General features: G+C 43.5%; 1 protein-coding gene across 2 annotated transcripts in view; it reads right to left on the bottom strand.

Moving 5' to 3' along the window:
- TNR (tenascin R) overlaps positions 1-22,929 on the bottom strand; it is an 85,306-nt gene that overhangs the window by 57,138 nt on the left and 5,239 nt on the right. The window contains exons 3-6 of one of the 2 annotated variants that reach the window (XM_049868512.1): positions 17,492-17,755; positions 14,281-14,396; positions 11,436-11,586; positions 5,427-5,696 (exon numbers count right to left, since the gene is read on the bottom strand). In XM_049868512.1, coding sequence (XP_049724469.1) covers positions 5,427-5,696; positions 11,436-11,586; positions 14,281-14,396; positions 17,492-17,755 — 801 coding nt within the window. The remainder of the gene's footprint in view (positions 1-5,426; positions 5,697-11,435; positions 11,587-14,280; positions 14,397-17,491; positions 17,756-22,929) is intronic. The other variant, XM_049868513.1, reaches the window with a different exon arrangement.

The following is a 22,929-nucleotide window of genomic DNA, read 5'->3' on the forward strand; positions in this document are numbered from 1 at the left end:
ACTTCACACTGCCTTCATTTCCATTCAGGAGTTCCAGTGATGTGCTAGAAAGTGTAAAATGAACTAATTAATCTCATAAAGTTGAAAACAAAGCAAGGGAAAAACCCGTAGGAGAAAATCACAGAAAGCTCCCAAGAGGTTAAATGAGACTAGAGTAACATCAGAACTGAACATCAAGCAAAAAGAAGATGGTTGATTTCAAATTTTGAAGTGTGAAGCGTCTTTGCGTGGGTTTCCTTGCTTAGGCACAGAAAAATTAAGATACATATAGGAGATGAAATACAGTGGAAGGAATATGGGCTTGGAGTCAGGCCTCAGTTCGAGCCCCAGCTCTGTCACCTACTGGAATGTAACCGTGAGCAAGTCTTTTAATCTCACTGGTCCCTCATGTCCATATCTGTAAAATGGGCTAATAACACCACCATTACAGATTAAACAATGCATGTGAAGCGTGCGGCATGGTGCCTGGTGCAAAAATAGGTGCCCAAGCACTGGGCTGGCTTCCTGTTGCCTCCGAAGCTCTTGCTGAATTCTAACAACAGGTACCCTGATAGTTGCTCTCTGGGGTTCTAATGCCATGAAAGACCACTGGCATCAGGAACTCTCCCATAGTTCTGGGGCTGCTTCCCTCTTCCAGCACTGGCCATCTTTGCAACTTAAAGAACCTGCAGTTATCATGAGGTCCTGCAGTGAAAATTTGCAGTTTAAAAAGTTCCAAACAGGTCTTGTCCTTGACACTCGAATTAACTTTGGAGTGGACCAGCCATTAGTTCTGAGGAAGCCCCAGTGGATGGTTTTAATTTGCAAATGCAAGGCAAGTATCCACCAATTGTTCTCCCCAGACTGGAACTCTGTGACTCCACCTGAATGCAGATGTTCTGGAGAGAGAAACGTTCTGTTTAGTGATGTAAATTGGGTGAATCTTTTAGCAGATTTATGTCTCTGCAGCTTATCTTTCCGAGAAATGTTTCCTTACTCGATGAGGATAGCGTACCTTCTTGATGAGCTGTGTGCGTTATTTCTCTAGCAGTTGTTGGATGGATAGAGCAGCTTGGGCATTGAGGCCTGTGGGAGGGACACCCTGGATTCTTACTTGGGAAAGAGGCTGGGCAAGTGGGCAAGACTGGGCATGGGGTGTGGGGCCCGGACTGGACTGGAGCAAAAAGAAGTCAGGGTTATCGTTAGGGTTCAGGTTCAATCTTGTTCATAGTGCTTTTCACAACTAAAACTCCCTGACCGCAGACATGTTAGACTATGGCTTTTGTTTTTGTTTGTTTCTTTTTGGTCAGAGGGCAAGATACACTCTGGCGCCCTGTGGATCAAAAAACAAAAAACTAGTTGCCATCGAGTCGATTCCATGGTGATCCCATGTGTTGCAGAGAAGAGCCATGCTCCAAAGGGTTTTCAGTTTCCGAAGTAGATTGCAGGCCTTTCTTCCGAGGCATTTCTGGATGGGCTCAAGCTGCCAACTTTTCACTTAGTAGTTGAGTGCTTAATGTAAATGAGATCATACAGTTCCCCTGCTTAAAACTTCCCTGTTGCTTCCTATTGTGCTTATGGTAAAATCCAAACTCCTTATCGTGGCCTGCAGGGCGGGTCCTGCATGACCTGGCCTGTCTGCTACTCAGACACACCTTGTAACACTTGCACCCTTACTCATTGTGCTCCAGCCATACTGCCTTCTTTCTACTCTTAGAACATATCAAGCTTATTCCTACCTCAGGGCCTTTGCACTGGCTACTGCTTTTACCTGGAATACTCTTCCCAGAATGTCACATGGCTTGAGTCACTTAGCTTTTAGCTAAAACGTTACCTCCTCAGAGAGGCCTTTCTGAATCATTCATTCCAATATAGCCTCCCTCCCTCCATACCATCCATTGCACCTCCCAGATAACAGTCATGGTGGAAGCGATCCTGTATATTTGTTTTCTTCTTCATTGTCCAGTTTCCCCCACTAGAACGTAGCTCCCTGTGACCAGAGATCTTGTTTATTCTGCAGCCTCAGTGCCTAGTACTGTGCTGAGCACCTAGTAGGTGTCCAATAAACATACGTGAAGTGACTGAGTGAACATTGCCAATTCTGTTTAGTCGGCTACCTCAGAACCATTACAAAAGCCTTGTCAAGTATTTTAGCTGTAGGGCTTTGACGATGTTTAGGGTGAGGTGGAGCAGGGGCAGAAGAGTAGCTTTGACTGAAGGAAGCTGGTGTGACCAGGGCAGGAAGACCCCCTCTGCTGTCTGGCTGGGGTGGGAAAGGCCATCCAGGTTGAGTTTGTGAAGGCATTCCCTGGAAAATTCCAGAGATGATTAGGGAGTGGAATCACTGCCAAGCAGGTAGCAGCTCAGGACTGTTGTGATTTGTACATTAAAGGGAGGTCTGGGCCATGGTTGGTTGAATGTCCTGGTGCCAGGTGGGATGGACTTAAAGAGAAGACCTCTGATGGAGAAACTGTCCCTGGAGAGCCCCCCTGAGGGTAACTGAAACCAGAGTGGCTGGGGGCAGACTGGGAATTTGGAGACTGGCCTCCTGGTTTCCTTGGGTTGGCCTCCCTCCAACCACTGGCCTTTACAAGCTCTGTTCGGGGCTCATTTCTTTTCCAAAGCAGCTCTAAGATCCAAGCAAATATCCCTCTCACCATGCAGGAAGCAAATCTCTGTTTTAATTGCCTGTGCAATTAGTGTGCTCCTAGTGTCGAAGCCATCACCTGGAAAAGCACTTTGGCTAATTTGAATTTAAGTGGAGTTCTGAAATGACTGAGAACTCCGGACACCCTCTCATCATTCAACTGGCACCTGCCAACCCCAGGCCTGAGAGTCTGTCTCCAAAACCAGTCATAGCTCCCCAACCCCCCTTGAGCAGACGGGAGTGGGGTTGAGGTGCAGGCAGAGACTGTACAGAGAAGACAGCTGCCTAACAGCTGCCAATCCATAAAAAAAAAAAAAAAAATCCATAAGGCAACCGGAAACAGAATTCCGCAGCAGTGAACTGAAACTCAGCGGGAGCTTCTAGGAGGTAAAGTGTAATTGTCTTGATTGGAATTTTCCTGGGCCACCAGCCAATCCTGCTTCCATCCTGTCCCCCTAAACGTCAAGAATTTGTTTTTTTTATCAGGCTGCTGGAGAGCTCTCTTTTTTGCCTTTTCAAACTCCTTATCTGAACGAAGCACAAAGAAAATACTTTTCAAACAAAAACTGTCTTGAAATTAAGGAAAGAATGCAGGACTCCTGGTCCGCAGGAGATACCACCGTCCTGAGCAAGCTGGGTGTAGGGAGTCTGGGGACATGTAGGAGGAAAGGATGACCTTGGGACAAACCAAGCAGGCACGTTGCATGTGCCCCCTTCTTGTGCTCTGCTCAAAACTTTGTTGGCTAAGTGAGGGAGGAGAAGGGGAAAGAAATGGGCAGAATTTAGTTCCGTTTTCAGTCACTAGCCAGTTGCCATCGAATGACTCTGACTCACAGTGACCCCATGTATGATCAGAGTAGAGCTGTGCTCCATAGGGTTTCCAATGGCTGGTTTTCAGAAATAGGTGGCCAGGCCTTTCTTCTGAGCTACCCCTGGGTAGACTCAAACCTTCAACCTTTGGGTTAGCAGCTGAGTACGATAACTGTTTGCACCACCCAGGGATTTTACTCAATCACTGGGGATCCCAAAATGTGTTCGGTAGAAAAATCTGACAAATACCCTCTCGTGGTGAGAGAAAAAAATCCCAAAGGGTCTCTTTCAGCATCATACTCTGCCTTCTCCACTATGTCAATGTCTACACTTGCTCGCTTTTAAGAGCAAGCTTTTTTCCCCTCTCTCAATGTTTCCTTCTGAGAGGAGGGAACCCTACTGTAACACTCCCAGCCTCTCTATTTCTTTGTACACTGGGGAATTTGGGCTTAACTCAATAATGAGTTCTGCACTTCCTTCCCCTCGCCGGTCTCTCATGGGAGTGGACTGCCCCCATGGATAAGGCCTTCTGCTTGATCCTACATGCTGTAAATCCTACCTGAGTAGTTCCACAACTTGCCCAAGTCCACAGTGGCCCTTTACTGGGTTGTTATTGTTAGGTGCCATCAAGTCCATTTTGACTCATAATGATCCCAGGGAACTGCCCCAGTGGGTGAGTTTAATTATGGGGTACAGTTTGCAAGCCCTTCTGGCTCTAACACTAAGCTACATGTTCCAAACTGGGGAGGTATTTTGGCCTCTGTCTATTTTACTTTTAGCTTTATTTATTAGTTGGATGCCTAAAGTAGTGATTCTCCTTTACTCCAGTCTGGAAGAAGCTGGTTATTAGATCTGACAGATGTTATCAGTTTCCTTTGATCCCTGGGACAACTTGGAGTTGACAGAGACATTCCTTGATATGTGATTTTCCCAAGATGGAGAAGCCAAGACAGAACCTGGGTTAGATAGGGACTCATTCTCTGATAGCAGGCCCCTGTTGACTCAAGGAGAGCGCCAGGAAACCTGTCTTTTTGATGGCCTCTGTCCTTCTTGCCCACCAGTTGGCCAGCCTGATGAGTTCTGTGAGGGCCAGAGAGCAAGTCACCCTAAGGTCCAGCCTTTCCAGACTGGTGGGGAAGCTCTTTAAAAGTTTCAACAGCCTTGAGAAGAGAAGAGCAGTGGATATGATAGTAGGAAGGAGGTGCAGATACAGGCCTTACTTACTGAGCCTTGTTGCTAGTGTTTTCAAATGGGAGGATGAGCCACAGACTTTCAGTTGGAGGGTCTGCTGACGGCTGTGTAGATTGTGCCTTGCACAACTCCAGCGGCCACTATCATGGTATTATAGTCATTATAAAAAAAACCCCAAAAACTTACTGCCATTATTTAAAAAAACATCAAACTTACTGCCATTGAGTCAATTTCGGCTCATAGCGACCTATAGGACAGAGTAGAATTGCCCTATAGGGTTTCCAAGGCTGTAAATCTTTACCGAAGCAGTTTGCTACGTCTTTCTCCTGCAGAGTTGCTGGTAGGTTTGGCGGTAGTCATTATAAAATTATCACAATGATCTCTAGCAAGTAGCAGTTAAGTGGCTTGAGGAAGGGGGCACCTCTTCTGAACTGTCACAAAAATTGCCATTTGGATTAGCAACCTGAATGCTTAAATGTCTTCAAGACAAACTTTTCATTTTACAAGCAAGAAACCTGAGACCCCAAGGGAGACAGGACTCATACCAGCCTAACTGGTGGACAAGGCAAGCCTAGAACACCGAGCTCCTTACTATTGGTGCACTGATTCCTCCTCTGTGCTGTGATGTCAACATCACCAGGAGGCCTGAAACCTCTCACTTCCTTCTTGCAGCATCCGTGACAACATTTATGCCAAGTACATATCATCTCATTTCCTTAATTCTCCTCTTGTCACGATGATGCCACCAGCTGACTCCACACCCTCTCTGCTCCATACTTCTCCCCCTCCACAGTCTTACCTGTTGTAAACTGGGTGGTTGTGGGATCACTCTCGTTGGTCCCTCGGACTGCACTGACCGACACCTCATAGGGAGAACCGGGCCGCAGGGCCTGTACTGAATATTGGCTGAGAGGGGGTTGCAGCCGGAAGGTGGTCTTCTCACCTTCCCCACCCACCAAGCCATATTTCAAGAGAATAAAATCGACTTTGGCTCGAGGTGGGGTCCACTCCACAAAAGCCACGGTGTCGGAGACATCTCGAACCAGGATCTGCGTGGGCCCATCAATGACTGAATGAAAAGAATCAAATAGAACAAAAACGTTTGAGAAATAAGCATTGAACATCAACTCTCTCCTTTCGTCCTTATATTCTCCTGACCAGTCAAACAGAGGATGAGAATTATTATCCCATTTTACAGATGGGCAAAATGAGACACAGTGAGATTAATTGTCTTTCCTGAGGATGCATAGCTTGGCAATAGGGGAACTGACAGTGGAACTCCAAACATCAGTTGCTATAGATTTCAACTCTGATTTGTGGTGACTCCATGTGCCTCAGAGTAGAACTGTGCTTCACAGGATTTTCAATGGCTGATTTTTCAGAAGTAGATAGCCAAGGCTTTCTTCCAAGCTGCCAATGAGTGAACTCAAACCTCCAATGTTTTGGTTAGCAGCCAAGTGCGTTAACCAGTTCTACTACCCAGGGACTCTGACTGAAACTCAGTTCCCCTGAATCTTTGTCTAATTTCCCTTTCCCCAAGCTGTGGTTTTCAAGTGCTGGGATTTTTATAGTTTAGTGAGGGGAAGGGCACTTACTGGTTTGAGAGAACGAGCACTGACTTTGTCTGGAGGTGATGGGACAGAGAACTGAGCATTGAGCTTCTGGTGTGTGCCCTGTTGCCTAGCTCTCACCTTCTCTGAGCACTGAGGAAAGATCTATGACACGACCAGTTGTGTCTAACCATCTGAGACTTTCAACTTGGCTGCCAAAGAGGCCATCATGACTATTCAAAAGATGACATTACTCAGCCATACTAGACACCCAGTAAACCCAGCTGCCAAGACTGTATCAAAACCCAATAGACATTTGCCTTTGTAGACATGAAACATGTCTTCTCGGGAAACTTGCTCCTCTGAATAAAAAGGACCTTATGGAATTTTTTTTTTTTTTTATGGAAACCCTGGTGGCATAGTGGTTAAGTGCTATGGCTGTTAACCAAAAGGTTGGCAGTTTGAATCCACCAGGTGCTCCTTGGAAACCCTATGGGGCAGTTCTACTCTGTCCTATAGGGTTGCTATGAGTTGGAATCAACTCGATGGCAAAGATTTGGTTCGGTTTTGATTTTTGAAGTCTTTTGTGGGTCATCCTTTTTTTTTGTCTTTTTTCACCTTTTCTTGCATATTCCTGAGCCAGAAGGGCACTGCAATTGCCCACAGGCCCTCAAGATTCTTTCACAAGCCCTGGCCTCTGGCATTTTATAAAAATCTTAAATGACTGTATAAAATACAAAACAGATAAAAGTGGAGGTGCCCTTGTTGGAAGGTGTATGCATGGGCATGAGAGAGAGCAATTGCAGGTCTGGATCTCCACCTGATCCTTGCCTTGAGGCACTGCCATGCAACCCTAGGGCCCTAATGGAACATGGACCAATGTCACAGTGGTTTTAAACCACTGTTTTCTAGGCTGAGCATAAGTCTAGGCACCTGATGCTGTTTAGGTTGGATCCAATCACTAATCCATAAACGTGATCTGTGACACTGTGCAGCTGAGAGGGACACCATATTGGAATGGCATTCCCCAGAAAAGTTGGTTGATTTCGTATAGGGCCTGGCCGTCCGTGGTACCAGCACTTACTTAGGGTCCTACTCATTTGCATTTTATGGGGTGGTGGGGAGGGGAGGGAGAGGGGGAGAAAATGTAGAAGGGAAATAGAAAAAGAAAAGGCTTAGTAGGGGAACAGAAAATGGTGTTCTCAACTCCTCATAGGGTGACTGCTTGGCCAACATGCCCTTCTTTGAGAATTACGCGTCGATGACTAGAAGAGTGGGCCTAGCCTCCATATTGCATCTCTTATGTGATACACCCCTCTGGCTGGAGCTCATTCATATTAATGTTGATATTCTTCAGGAATTTGGAACCAGAGAGTCTGGTTGTTGGTATTGGACCATGTGGAGCCAGGGGGCTGGGGTAGCTATTTTCTATCATATTCCTACAGAAACAGAAAATGTCTATCTGGTCTGGAGAGAGAGAGGAAAAAAGTGAGAGAAAAGGAGACACAGAGAGACAGGAATGAGAGAGAGAAAGAGAGGGGAGAATGGAGCAATATGCAGAGAAGCAGAAATGAGTGACCATGTGGTGACTCCAGAAAGATACAGAGGGTAACTCAATTACTGACTTTCCATTTTCTGGTTCAAATCTTTCATGAGGCCCAGATGGATGTCTGGCCTTGAGGTTCCATGAGACACTCTATGTCCTTCCAATAACTCCCTTTCGTTTCAGCTAGTTTAAGTAAGTTTCTCTTTCTTGTTACCACAAATTCTTGACCAAGACATGATTTTTTTTTAACCAAGCCACCATCTGGACCACAGGGGCATAGCGAGGGTAAAGAGCGCCCAGGGGCAATCTCTAAATTGCACACCCTCCTACCCCACCTCCAATTTCAAGATAAATAGACGTTGATAAAAAAATATATATATATTAATTTTTTTTTTTTGATAGCTGCCGTGAAAAGAAGGAAAGGAGAGGCCGAGCGCTCCCGCCGCTCACGTCAGGCCCGGCGGGCGGGCTGGCGGACAGACAGGCGGGCTCCGGAGGCGCCCGGCAGCTGTAGCAGTGGCGCTAGCGGCACCTCCGGGCGGGGTAATGGCCCCGGCAGACTCTGAGAGCCGGCGGCAGAGGGTCGCGCCGAAACATGGCTGAAGCCGGCACGGCCTTTCTGGAGCAGCTCAAGTCTGCAGAGTTTGGTCTTGGACGTAACGCTGAACTGAGTGGTGTCACCCCCCTTTGACAGTGTCACCGCACCCTCTGCACCCCCGTAGTGACGCCACTGCCTCCCCCTTGGACTTGGGCCGGTGGCAAGTGCCCCCTTCTGCCCTGTCCCGCGGCTATGCCTCTGCTGAACCGCCTTCAACTCTGTCGCAGAATGACTGTCTCCCTGAGGACTGTCTCAGCTGACCTTATGCTCTCAGTCTTCCAGACCTGGGTCTGTCCCTAGTCATCCCCTCTTTCTGGGTCTAGCCTAGTCCTGTTTTCTCCTAAACAGTTTAGGATTTTTGGTCTAGTATCAGCCAAAGTGAGTATCACCAGACTAATTCGGTGTCATCTAGGTTGGAGTTAAAATGAAGTCCCATTTTTTATATTTGGGGCAGTAATGTGATTGAACAGAACACATCCACACATTGTCTTTTCAGCATGCTGCGTTTGGTGAGTTTAGATAACTTGGGCCTTTTGGCTTTAAAACCCATTGTGGTCCAGTCGATTCGGAGTCATAGCTACCCTAGAGGACAGAGTAGAACTGCCCCATAGAGTTTCCAAGGAGTGCCTGGTGGATTTGAACTGCCGACCTTTTGGTTAGCAGCTACAGATCTTTTTGGTTTAGTTTTATTGAATTATGGAATGGGGGAAATGGCCTCTTAGCTGCTGTATACGAATAATGCTTGGCACACAGTAGACACTAAGTGAATGAAGAGACGACCCTCTTCTTCCATGAGAAAGAAGGGGAAGCATTTTAGTGTACTGGAGTTTCTTGAAAACAATAAAAGTTGTCACTGAAACTCAAATGCCCAAATAAGGCTTTTGTCCTTCAACTCTTTTAAATTCAGAGAACCCTAATCATAGTGGATTGACCGTATTAAAAAAAATAGACTGTATTAGAATGTGATTATGTAGCGCAGAGGATTCTGGCTGCAGGAGGTCTCGTAATTTGAATTCATGAAATGGCCTGCCTGAAAGAAGCCAGTCTGATGAGGGCTCAGAGCTTCTTGGGGAGGGGACAGCCAGGAGGGGGAAGACTTGGTGTAGGTCAGACCTTAGCAGAAGGAAATAATTGAACAATCATTTCCTAAAACAGCGGTCAGGGCTGGAAGCCAGCCATCTTTTCTGTAGCCACCCCAGGATTCTGCCCTTGGGTTGGCCACTTGGTAGTGATGTTGGGTTCTAGACAAGGAAGCATCAACTTGCTTTCTTTCAACTTAGGCCCTAATTTTTAAGCAAACACAGGTCCTACCTAAAAAGTAAACTGGAATCAATGTTTTTCTTTCCATTTCTTCATGACTGCATACAAGGCCAAAATATTAACTAGAGAAGGTTTTTTTTTTTTTTTCCCCCTTAATTGAAAAACAATTCTACCTAAGCTTACCACAAATTTCTAGAACTGGAACTTTTAATTTCAATCTCAAGGAACTTCCAAACCAAAAAATACTGCAAAGTTTGAAAAATGTGGTTTGAGTATAAGACTAAAGCAGGTTTGGACTACCTTCTCTAAGTACTCCTAATACTTGGGAGAAAAACATTATACAACTGTAATATTCTTCTCTGCCCTCTCATGAACTGTCTTCTCCTTCTAGTTGCTTTTCTTAATATCAAAGCACAGGAATGACTTGGAGACCCAGAAACCATTACATATCAAAAGAGGAGAATCTACATATATTATCAAATATCAACTCTTCAGGTTCAAGCATAACCCGGCATGGGGGCAAAGCCTGCGGAAAAACTTAGGCCATTGACATCTGGAAAGATTCCTACAGAACAGTTGAGGTTTCATGGCTACTGAGGTTTCTTCTACAACATTTTTGGATTAGAATAGTGGCTTTCAAGCTTTCTTTGCTTCTTAATACAACTTAAAAAAAAAAAATCAAAATCTTAAATGTCTATACAAAATACAGAACAGATAAAAGTGGAGCTGCCCTGGTTGGATGAACCCTAGGGCTCCAATGGAACGTAAACCAATGCCATAATAGTTTTCAACCAATATTTTCTAGACTGAGCATAAACCTCAACACCTGATGCTGTTTAGTTTGGATCCAAGTGGTAAAGTATGAACCATTAATTCATAAACACAGTCTCATTACATAGTGCTGTGGCTTCCTTTTCTGGTCAAGTTGGCTTTTTGTCCTGGACTCAAGATAGGCTTCCTTGGTTATCAATTTCTGTTTATGAAAAATAGAGCTGTACCTATGTGCACCTATCTCAGTTTCTGTTATGGATGTGGAAAGTTGCTTAACCCCCAAGTCTCAGTTCTTCCACCAATAAAATGGTGACCAAGGATGATGCCATTTATAACTTTCGAAAAATTCTTGCCGAGGGCACACACACACACATCACAATTGCTCATTTCCAACATTGAAGTTGAACATCCTTTGGATAAGGAAACAATGAAGTAAAAATAATACCCATTAGATAAATCAAAATGATCATGAATGAGGTGCACTGTGGGGATGATACAGCCATCAAGTTACTGCTTTGAACATTGGCCAAACCTACACCTACTGGTTTTGAATGATTTGTTTCTTACTGCTTTCACTTCTATGTGTGTTCTTTGGGTATATGTGCAGTTTCCAAATATTGGGCACTCACTGTCATCAATATAGTGTTAATCATGTGTATCCCTATATCAGCTCAATGAGTAAGGTATTGTTATTCCTTATTACTTTTCTTCATTGAGGCTTGGGAAGGTCGTAGATGGCTTTCCTCAAATATCACAATAGGTGAGTAGTGAGTCAACTCTTGCTGGTTCCAAAGCTCATGACACTAGGGACTAACAAATGAGGTCTCTTGATGAGTAAGATCAGATGACTTACACCTGAGAATGTGTTCCCAGATTTCTGTGCTTGCAAGGATAAGCAGTAGGGAAGATACTCGGCTAAGCATCTGGTAAAGTAGCTCTATCTCTAGGGTACCAAAATCATTCTCAGCTCTGGGAGGAATCCTAGTACCCTTTTGTCCCTCTACTTCTTGGGAAGATTTCTGCAATTCTATTTAGTGAGTGAGTTAATAGGTAGCTAAAGGGAAAAGAGTTGGAGACACTCACCCGTGGAGACACTGGCTGAGGTAGGGGGGCTCCGGGCCTGGTCTTTCAAAGCCACTACATTGACAGTGTATTCCTCCCCAGGTTTCAGTCCCGTCTGGTTGAAGGATGTAACATCACTGGGGAGCTGAGCAATCACCCCTCCTTCATTGTTCTGGAAGGTGGGAGGAAGGGAAAAGCAGGGAAATTAAAAGAGAAAATCAATGGGAGAGAAAACAGATAAGAAAAAGATGAAGGTGTGGAACACTGTAGTTCGGAAATTAGAAATGGGGCCATGTCTGTTTCTTCCACGCTGACAGCTGAGTGTCTGGGGCCAAAAACAACTCCCAACAAGCGCAGTAAGACTGCCACCACTTATGAGGATTTGGCAAATGGATAACAAATTTTCAAGAACATTTCTTTGGCCTCTCCTGAGTTTGTTGAGATTGCCAGTAAAAATTAGGCATGAGGTGATGCAGATTGGCTCTTGCCAAAGATTAAATGTTTGATGGTTATGGTTAACATCCATCAGATTTTTTTTTGGCATTTATCTTGATGAGTATGCCCTCGGCTATTTAGAAGAGTAGAGTTGTGTTTGTATGTGTGTAAACATCTTTATATACACATGCAACATGTTCTAAACTAGGACATTCCCAGTTTTTTATGAGTTGAAGCTGTTATTTTGCTATATCTGGGGTTTCTCATGGTCTTACCTTGGGCACAAATCTGTCAATATTTTGTTTCCCCTTAACCTAGATAAGTTAGGGCACAGTGACACATTGACTATGAAGTACAAAGAGAAGAAGAAGGAAACAGGGGCCAAAGAAAAACACAAAGGAAAGAGGAAGGAAAAGCATTGGTAGGAAAGGAAATGAGAAAGATCGTCTTGATGATGTTGGGTCCAGGTTAATATTTTCTGTGGGTATTCCTGGAAATGGAAGAGATATGAGGGGCCTTTTTTTGGCATGCCTTTCTCCCCTGTTCTCTGGTCTCTGTTCACATCATCCAGAGTGTGCTGGATGTAATTTATAGCCATACTATTATAAATCAGTCTGATAAATGTTCCCCAGTGGCCTCAATCTACAGATCAAGAACTTTTACTCCCTGTGGCTACGTGTTTGACCTTGGCCTATCCTGGCCATCCCATCTCTTATTCAGTTTTACATGTTAGATATAAAATAGGCAAACCTGACATCATTTTTTTTCTGCCTGAGCAGCAGGTGATATGATTTTTTCTGCCTTCTTATAAATCTAGTTGCCTGTCATACTTTATTGGCAATTTCAACTAAGTATGGGAGACACTAGGTGGTGCAAACAGTTAAGTGTCCAACTACAAATCAAAAGGTTGGCAATTCGAACCCACCCAGAGGCTCTTTGGAAGACATACCTGACGATCTGCTTCCAAAAGGACACAGGCTTGAAAACTCTACAGAGCAGTTCTACTCTGCATACATGCAGAGTCAGAATCAACTCAACGGCAACTAACGACAACAAGACACATTCCATATAGAATGTATAGAATGTCTGTTTACAGGTATTATCTTGTCATGACATGACTACATACACCTACAAGAATGGGGCAACCCCTGGTTTAGTAGACAGAGCCCTGGACAAGGATGTAGAGACCTGGGCTCTCACCTTTAGTTGTGTGACGCCATTAAGGTTCTCTAGCTCTTAGTTTATGTAAACTAAACTAAACTAGATGTAAAATGAGAGGTTGTACTCTGTGAACTTGAAGGTCTTTTGTAGCTTCAACAGACCATGGATCTAAGAATTCTGAAGTCAAAGAATGGTGAAATTATAGTTCCGTTAGCCAAAAATATGTCATTAAAAATTACTTAAGTCTGACAAATGACTGAAAAAAAAAAACAGCTGTTTGATTGTTTGATGCTGAAGGATGAAGACAGAGGCAAGAAGTATGAGTGAACTTTATACCTTCATGAATGGTACAGGTAGGGAGAACACGGGTAAGGTCAAAAAATTAGAACTGGGCAGGCACCTCTGGTAACTTGGAAATGCTAGTTTTATGATTAATAAAATAAAATACTTCTTTAAAGAGTAGAAAGGAGTCAGGATATTTTTTTAACTCAAAGACTGACAATTGAATTTGTTTAAAGAGAATTTTGCTCAATTAATACGTCATAAATTTGGTAGGAAAAAATTTAGGGAAACCGAGGTGCTTTGTGTTATGTCTCTAACCTTCAGAGATTGAAGCCATGCAAGCTGACTTTTAGGGCAACTGTCTGTAACAGAATGAGGCTGTGGCCTATGTGACTAACTTAGTTTGGCTTTTCTTATAGCCTAAAGATAAGCCTCAATTTTTTGAGAGTCTGGCTTTCAGAACGGCTCAAATCACAGCTAACCAAGTTCTAGAGCTTTCTGAGCAGACAGCTGAAGATGGCAGCTGCTTCCTAAATGCTCCTGCTATTCAAGACCAGGGTGCTAGGATTGGGGTCACTCTTGTTAGTCAGTCATCACCACACCTTTGTGTAAAGAAAAGTTCTATAGCTCAGGCACCACCAAAATGCCATTTTGTATCCTTATTGGAATTGTTGTTGGCTGCCATGGAGTTTATTTTCTACTTAGAGCAACCCCACGTAACAGAGTAGAATCGCCCCATAGTGTTTTCTAGGCTGTAATTTTTATGGGAGCAGATCACCAGGTCTTTTTCCAGCAGAGCCACTGTTTGAATTTGAGCCACCAAACTATCAGTTACCAGCTGAGCACTTAACCGTCGTGCCGCCATGGCTCCTTCCTTAATGGAATAAAGGCAGCCATTAGATAGCACCTTCCTTGCTGCTCTTAATTCTAAGTTGAGGGTGTGAATACTCCAAGAAGGCCATTTAGCAGTCTGGCAGGTGGGTGTTACCTTTGGAATGAAGCTGATCTCCCACCCATCGAAGGAGAATGAGAAGGGCTCCCACTGCACCTCCACGGTGGTTTCTGTGATGGTCTTGAATTGCAGCCCTTGAGGCCTGGAAAGATCTGGAACACAGCAATGTGGGTGACAATGTCATAACTATCCAGGACAGGAGCAAAGAACATCACCTGGTTTTGTTTTGGTGAAGTCCCTCCATACCGTGGCTGTGGTGCCAGGTGGTGGGCAACCCCAATCTTATTCCGAACACAGTGGGTCCAGTGCAGGATTGGCTCACTCTATTGTGGCCTTAGTGCTCAATGTCGGTGGAATAAATGACCAAGCTTAACAAACACAATTTAATAAATAATTTTTAATACTTTCTATTACATAATGGGCTAACATTAATATTTAAAAGTAACACTCTCCTTTCCTTACTGGTGGTGTAAATCTCGTTATTTAATGTAATGCCTTCCTTTAGAGAACTTGAACACTATCTTAGGAGGCTTCCCAAGAGACAAGATCATGGCAGATATCAGTGGTACCGTTCCGTACACAGGAAAAGGGAGGTGCAGAGTGTTGGCTAAAGGTGTGCAGCAAGCCATCTCCAGAATTAAGGCTGGAATGCTTTTCTTGATTATCTGAGGTGCATTAAGAGTATTTTGTTTAGTTTTAAAAACTAAGCCTAGAACAATCTAGATTTTTCATTTCCTGTACTCAAGCAAAGAAAAGGCACACACAGAGGACAATAGCGGGTGCTTGGATTTTTGCTCTCACTTCACTTTCTCCCTTTTTATCTCCAATTTTTCCTCTTCTCTCTCTGATTCACTATTTCTCTCTTTTCTCCCTCAATGGCCTTTGCCTCTCTGTTCTTGTTGTTTTCTTCTGATTCCTTAATCTTCCTTTCTCTCTGCCCCTAGCCCTTTCCCCCCAACCACACATACATGTACCCTTACATGTACACATCACACACACATGCACAGGTTCAGTGAGGTGGAAGTATGCTTGTCCTAATGGAGTTCCAATTACCAGCCCTGAGATATGACAGCATGACTTTTCCCAGTTCCCCAGGGAGCCTGTTCCCACTTTAGCTTTGCCTCTTTTGGGCTATTCCCATTGGAAAACTAACAGATTCTCATTCTTCCTGTTTGGAAGCTTCCTGGTTCTTCTTGGTTGAAAGGCAGGGCTGATTTTGAACCCACTTGAAGGCATGTCAGGTGAGTTTACAAGATTTTGCCCTTGTTTCCTGGGAGCCTGCCTGAGGGGGTGCCCTGACTTGCCATACTAAACGCCACAGGAGGTGGAAACTTCATTGCTGCATTTGAATGTGGATCAGAGAGGAGACCTTGGAAGTTGGGCCAGGCACTTGCAGTGATGACCCACCCAGAGCAAGGTGGGAAAGGCAGCAGATGGTGATCTGCCTCTATACAGAGTCCTAGCGGATATGTAAATCTAGTTCTCAGGCAAGGCACTAGAAGACTTAATAAAAAAAAAAAAGGTCAAACATAAACAGATATAATTATAGGCATACTAACAAACGCTCATAGAGAGAGTCCAATGTTAAATCGGGACTTTTATCGCTTGGAAAGCAAAGGGGCAAGATGGCTTCTTAAATACTTTCCCCTCTGCCTGTCACTATCCTGAATATCCTACAAATCTCATTTCAAGTTCTTGAGCCTCCATGAAGCCTTCAATGGCCAATTCTGCCTATGCTAACTTCTCCGTTTTCTGAACTCTCATGGCATTTGTAATACAATCATCTTTTCATTTGAGACTTAAATAAAATGAGCTCAAATTCCTTATCTTATATTTGATGATGGAAACCCTGGTGGCATAGCGGTTAAGAGCTATGGCTGCTAACTAAAAGGTTGGCAGTTTGAATCCACCAGGCACTCCTTGGAAACTCTATGGGCCAGTTCTACTCTGTCCTTTAGGGTTGCTATGAGTCGGGATTGGCTCCATGGCAATGGGTGGTGCATATTTGATAATTCCCATTTACTGACCCAGGACTTTTATGAATTCTGAAGGGCTTATGTTCCCGTGATCACCTCTTGTTCTGGTCTCCTGTTGCTGCTAAATCTGTGTCACTCATAGATCACCTCCTCTGAAGTTCTCTCTTCCCAGCCCTTTTTCCTTGATATCCCCTAAAACCTTTCCACATAAGGCACACAGATATTTGGGTGCATGACAGATATTGCAGTAGGTTTGGGGTGATGAGGTTGGTAGAGGGGCATCCTCACCACTGGAAATTTCTCTGGCCTAAATTTCTTTGCAGAGCATCCTTTTGGTGTTTGAAATTCCAAAGTAATACAGGCTCATCATAACAATTTAAGAATTCAGAAATGTACAAAGAAAAAAAAATTGGAGCTTTCCTATCTCTTTCTTATTCTACTCTTTGATGTAGTTGGGGTTAATAATTAGCATGAAACTTTTTGTATTTTTTCTATGGTGAAATAAACACATACAAAATATAAACTCATAGGATTTTTTTCCCTGTTAAAAACAACAAAAAAAGAAAAGCCGTTCATTTTTTCAAGGAGGACAGTTTAATTTGCTTTCTGGCTCTCTCTCTATTTCTTTTCTTCCCATTGAATCTTTCTAAACTGTGCTCCGGAACCTCAACTTTTATAGTCAAAAGGACTGTCAACAACAACAACAAAAATAAAATAAATTATTTTTAAAAATGGGCTGTCAAGATATCTTGCTAAACAAAGGACTGTGAAGAATTTTCGCTGCTTCTCTCTGAGGAGAAGTGGATGTTGTCATTTCTGGTTTGTAAATAGGATGTTTCCCCACTCTGTTGTCTACTTACATTCTGTAACATACCACCCAGCACTTGCTTATTATATGCCCTATTTCACATCTCCTGGTTTTGAATCCTTAAATTAACTAGACCAAATGTTCAGATAAATGTCATACTTTACTTGATTTCTAAGCACAGTCTAGCTTACAGCAAATCAGTATTCAATCATCAAAGTACTTTTTGTCCTTTTGACTCTAAAATTTATGGGAGCTGCTTGAATTTGGGAACTCTTTTAATCGGAAGTGTCTTTTTAACTATGTACCCTTTTCTAAGTGAGTCACGCCTAAAGCCCTTCCTCTCAAAAGTTGTGATATTGCAGGCATCCCTGAAGAATTAAGAAAAGACACTACTGTCATGAATGCCCATGATCTCATGTAGGGGGAAAAGAAAAATGAAGCAGGAAGGGGAAATGGTACATACGGGTGGCCACCTTGGCAGTGATGGGAAGGCTGAGGATGTTGCTAATGACAGCGTAGACGCTGATGTTGTAGGTGAGACCTGGCTCCAGCTCCTTGATGGTGACACCACTCCAATCTCCAGGCACCCGCTGCTGGAGCTGGAGGCCCCCCCGGGTCATCGGCTGGTAAGAGATCACATATTCCGTCACTGCCATCGGCCCGTCCCATTCCAGCTCAATGGACCTGTCGCTGATACCAGCCACTCGCAAGTCCTCTGGAGGGGCAACTACCGGGAGGCAATACACAGACAGCATGAGCTCAGAGGATTGCTTTTCCCATCCTGGACTCAATTTTGCTTCTGCACATCTCACCCCACATGCCATGTCTATGTTTCTGCTGGGCTCAGTGGCCTTGAGTGATTAGGAAGTCCCTTTGTGGGCAGGTTCTTGTCTTTCCCTCATCTCCACGGGGCCATAAGCTAGTGGTGTGCTGGAGCCAGCTCCTAAGGGCTCGTGAGAGCTGAATGTTATATTTTCAGGGATTTTGCAAGACCCTTGTTAAACAGCCATTATTAAAGATTAAATTATATTAAAAACAAAGAAAATACTCAGAACTCATCACTTCCAAATTGGTTCGCTACGTTTTACTGTTATCTACGTGGTGAAGGTAATTTGGGGCCCTGGTGGCACAGTGGTTAAGAGTTAGCCTGCTAACCAAAAGGTCAGCAGTTCGAATCTACCAGCTGTTCCTTGGAAACACTATGGGGTAGTTCTACTCTGACTATAGGGTAGCTATGAGTCAGAAGCGACTTGATGGCAAGAAGTTTATGGGAAGGTAATTTTCTTGTATGTGTGTGTTGGAAAGACTATATAATTGTGTGCTCCTGCACATCTCTCCCCAGCTCCACGTTTAATGATGTCATGCTGGTAGGATGAAATTGGCCAGGAAGGAAGTATTTACACAATAAAACCAAGCCCGTTGCCATCGAGGCAATTCCAACTCATAGCAACCCCGTAATAGAAATTGGCAAGTACTACAAATCAGGGCGTTTTTGTCCTTCATAGAACAAGTTGCATTTAACAGTACACCAACAGCCATGATTTTTGGTAGTTAAATAAGTTACTGTCACCAGATCACCCTGGGAACCAATATCTGGTTTGGCAAGTGGAAATCAAGAGTCATTCTTTGTTATCTTGTTGGAGCCCTAGTGATGCAGTGGTTAAAGTGCTCGGCTGCCAACCCAAAGGTTCGAACCCACCAGCCACTGCACAGAAGAAAGATGTGACAGTCTGCTTCCATAAAGATTTACAGCCTCGGAAACCGTATGGGACAGTTCTACTCTGTCCTATAGGGTCACGATTTTTTTTTTTTTTTTAATTATCTTGCAAAATATAAGAAGTCAATACAATAAGTCCTGGATACCACGACCTGATGAAGACATTAAATAGCCTCTTATTGTAGGAGACTGTTCAGGTTTTGAAAGAAACGTAACTTGTATTCAACAGGTGTTCATTAGCCATGACCTTGGGGTTCATGATAAAGAAGTATGCTTGAGGGCTTTCTTTTTACTCTCTTGTCCTATATCTCAAATTCTACTGAGAGAATTTCCAAAGATTAAGCCTCATTGAAATAACCTTTTATGTATGGTTCCCTTACCTTCACCAGTAGTGTGGACCTTAAATAATTAAACCTTTAAGAGCAATTAGGCCCTGCCCTCAGATTAAATCAAAGATTAGGTCAATGTTTGAATGGCCGTAATTAACTTATAAGTTTATATGGAGTGAAGGCTTTGATTAGTTTAGAAGTTGTCATTGGTTTTTGCTCTGGGTAATCTCACTCTTTCACCATCTTTCTGGGTAATCTCACTCTTTCACCATCTCAGGTTAGTAGGACTAGGCAGGCCAGGTGCTTTTCACAGGACCATGTGAGCCGAGAGAGCCTGTTGGTTCTGTCATGCACACATATGCACCCTCAAATCCCTCAGCAAAGGCAGAAATGGGAGCCCTTCGACTAACCTCAGATCATGGAATGGAAATTAGGGACGTGTATTTGTGTGCTAGAATTTTCTTTGGTTGCTTTCGTAGAGATTACAGCCTTGGAAGCTCTATGGAGCAGTACTATTCTGTCCTATAGTGTTGCTGTGAGTCTAAATCGACTCGACAGCAACAGGTTAGATTTTGGTTAGGTATCATTTATAATTCCCATATTATAAAAGCTTAGAATTGTGCTAAGAGCCTTTAGGACAGCCTGTATAATGTGTACAAAATTCCTTGACCAAGGGAAGAAGAGCTAACATATATATAGAAGCTGCCAGTATTTTGCATAATAATATCAAACACTTATTATACACCAGGCACAATGCTAAACATTCTTACGTGGGTTATCTCATTTCCTCCTTGCACCAACACCATGGGATAAGTATTACTATTACCTTTAGTTTATAGATGAGAAAACCAAGTCATATAGCCAGCAAACACAGAAACTAGGGCTTGAACTCAGGCAGAATGACTATAGAACCTCTTAACCCGTATATAATACTGCTTAACATTTGTATAGCATTTCGTTGTCTATAAAAATGTGTTCATACATGCCATCTAACTAGAATTAAAAAAAAAAAATCTTTTAAGCAGCCTTATGAGATAGATCAAGTAGATATAATTATCCCAAAATTACAAATGAGGAAACTGAGTCCCAGATAAAGGGACTTGTTAAATGTCAGGGAGTTGGGTCAGAGCAGAACAGACTCTCAAACCCAGGTCTTCTAAATTTAATGTTCTTTCCCCTATGATTTGTAGAGCAGGTTACAGATCGTGCCAGGTGTTTAATTTAATTTATAAACAGTCCCCCAAACTAAACTACACTAGGGAATAATTCAGACCATCTTGTAGGATGTGATCTCCAGACTGGTGCTTTTCCTAGAGGAAAGAAACTTCTTAAAAAAAAGATTCTGTAGTACCTGCCTATTGTGATTAAACACACTGACTCAAATTTTCCTGTGTAGGACTTCTGCTGTTATCCTGATGGAAATGGCCATTCCAAATTTTGAGTCACTCAACAACTCTTAGGGCATATGGAGCAAGTCATATATTTCTTTTTGGCTCCTTCTTCCAGAAAATAAAGCTAATAATGGCAGTGAAGCGTGATCTGAGCAGAGCATTCTGGGATTTTAAAGTAAAAAAGAGGTGCAGAAAAATTTTTTTTTATCTTGGCAACTTGGCTTAAGAACCAAGCTTAGTGTTAAAAACACTGTTTTTGCCTCTGACTGAGAAAGCAGCGACTGGTGTCATTCATCGTGGAAGTGCTCTTGTGAGCCATGTCTTGATGGAATTGACCATCATACTCACCCTACAATTTATCGGTAGCTGTGTACATTGGGTGCAACGATTCAGTAGTAGAATTCTTGCTTTCCACGCAGGAGACTGGGTTCAATTTGGCAGCATTTTGTTCTGTTGTGCATGGGGTCACCATGAGTCGGGAACTGATTCAACAGCAGCTAACAACATACACTGAGTGACAGTAATCCTTATAAAAAACCCACTGCCATCCAGTCGATTCCGACTCATAGCGACCCTAGAGGACAGAGTAGAACTGCCCCAAATCCTTAGAGTACTAAATAATATTGAACTACAAAGAAAATTATAAAAGAGTCATATGTCTTGATTCAAATCGTTTATGGTGGGTGCAAAGGTATCTTAGTCTTACTTTCTTTGGGATTCCAATTCCAAAAATTGGGAAAAGAACAGACTGGTAAAAAGAAATGAATTGTGTTCTGAGGAATCGGACTTGCTTATCTGCAAAGATGCCACGTCGTTGACTCTTCAGATCTCACAAAATTTGCCCTTGTGTGGTGGAAGCAGTTGGAATTAATTCTATGATGTGTTTTGCTCTGAAGGGCAAGTGATTTCAGGTGCCAAAGGTTGGATTGGCTGTATCTCTGGCAGAGTCAGAAGGCTGGCAGTGATGAATCTCCACAGGTCTGACTGAAGTCCAGGGAACAACTTTCTGGATTGTCCCAAGACCCTACTCTGATGGTTCCTGTATCCCTCTGAGTCACCAGGAGGTTTGGCCAACTATCCAGCCAGCTCCCACACTAACGGCCTTCAATGGGGCAGATGAGGACAAATGTTTTAATATGCTTCTCTATCCCATCTCTAACGCCTAATTTTTTATCATTTGACAGGGCTCAGCTTTCATATCAAAGGGCTATTTTTGTGTATCTGTGTTGCTTTTAACATTTTCATTTTTCAGTTCTCTTCTGCTTAGCATCCCAGAGAGGATTAAAATGTGCTGGAAGTTGGTGGGAGACCAGGGTTCTCATTCTTGCCCCACCATTAATTAACTGTCTGGCTGTGGGTAAAATCTGTCTCTTTGGACTGCTGCTTTTTTTAATTTGTAGAATGAGAAGCCTGCAGTAGTTTATTTCTAAGGGCTATTTTAAGTACTCATATGCATGAATTTTTTGTTCTGTTATATTTACATGGACAGAAAACAGAGGGAGAATGGTTGACATTGGGTCCCATGGCTCACTATGAACAAAGATCAAGGCTAGGAGTCAAATATAGTGGTCTTGCAGAAGTATTCAATTGCATTCAAGCTATAGAGGCCTGGGGGGCCTCAGAACGAAAACTACCTAGTGGCCAGCTATATTCCTTGCCCTTACCAAGAGAAAAGAATGAGCAATGAGGAAGTGCACTTTGTGTCTCCCCATGTTTTCACCTTTCTATCCCCTTCTCTCTCTCGTCTTCTCTCCTCCCTCCTGGGGGCAAGGGGAGCAGTAGTGAGGTAGCGTGTACACCTGGCCAGAAATGTCAAACAGTTGATAATAGCTCTGTCTCCTACAGCCTTCTCACAAAGAGCAAGCAAAGCGGCACTTTAGATAATGATCTAGATACTTCACTGGTAGAAACCTGTGGCGCTTGTTTTAAAAGGCAGGCATTAAGAGCGCACCTCCTGCAATGAGTGGTGGCTCCAGGGTTGCTATAGAAACAGATGGAGATTATGCAACTGTCCTCCCTCACATACTTTGGGAGTCTGTAAAGTAATCTAGCTGAGCCTACAGAAGTCTTCCTCGAACAGCACCCCAACCCCAATGCCCCAATGCTGTCGCTCAAACAGCACAGAGGTGTTGTTTTGGAGGTAACATGTGCTCCTGGTTTGAACTTGACCCAGTTGTATTTACGGTAGAAATGGCTGAGTCATCCCTGAGGTCACCATGAGGGTTTATCTCCAATTCATTTTGGACCCCTAAATCAGATCAAGATTCTGTTTGCAAACAGACCCACCTCTGGAGAAAAGCAGGTCAAGAACGTGACAGGTATGCCCAGCCTAACAATGATCAACTTTATTAAGAAGCACACGTACTATAGAATACCCGTGACACAGAGATGGCCCAAACTGATCCCTAGCATCCTCCAGATGAGGCCTCATGGAGTCTTTCCAGACTATTTCACCCTCTGGGTG

The sequence above is a fragment of the Elephas maximus genome, chromosome 24, assembly GCF_024166365.1.
Source record: "Elephas maximus indicus isolate mEleMax1 chromosome 24, mEleMax1 primary haplotype, whole genome shotgun sequence".
NCBI lineage: Eukaryota > Metazoa > Chordata > Mammalia > Proboscidea > Elephantidae > Elephas > Elephas maximus.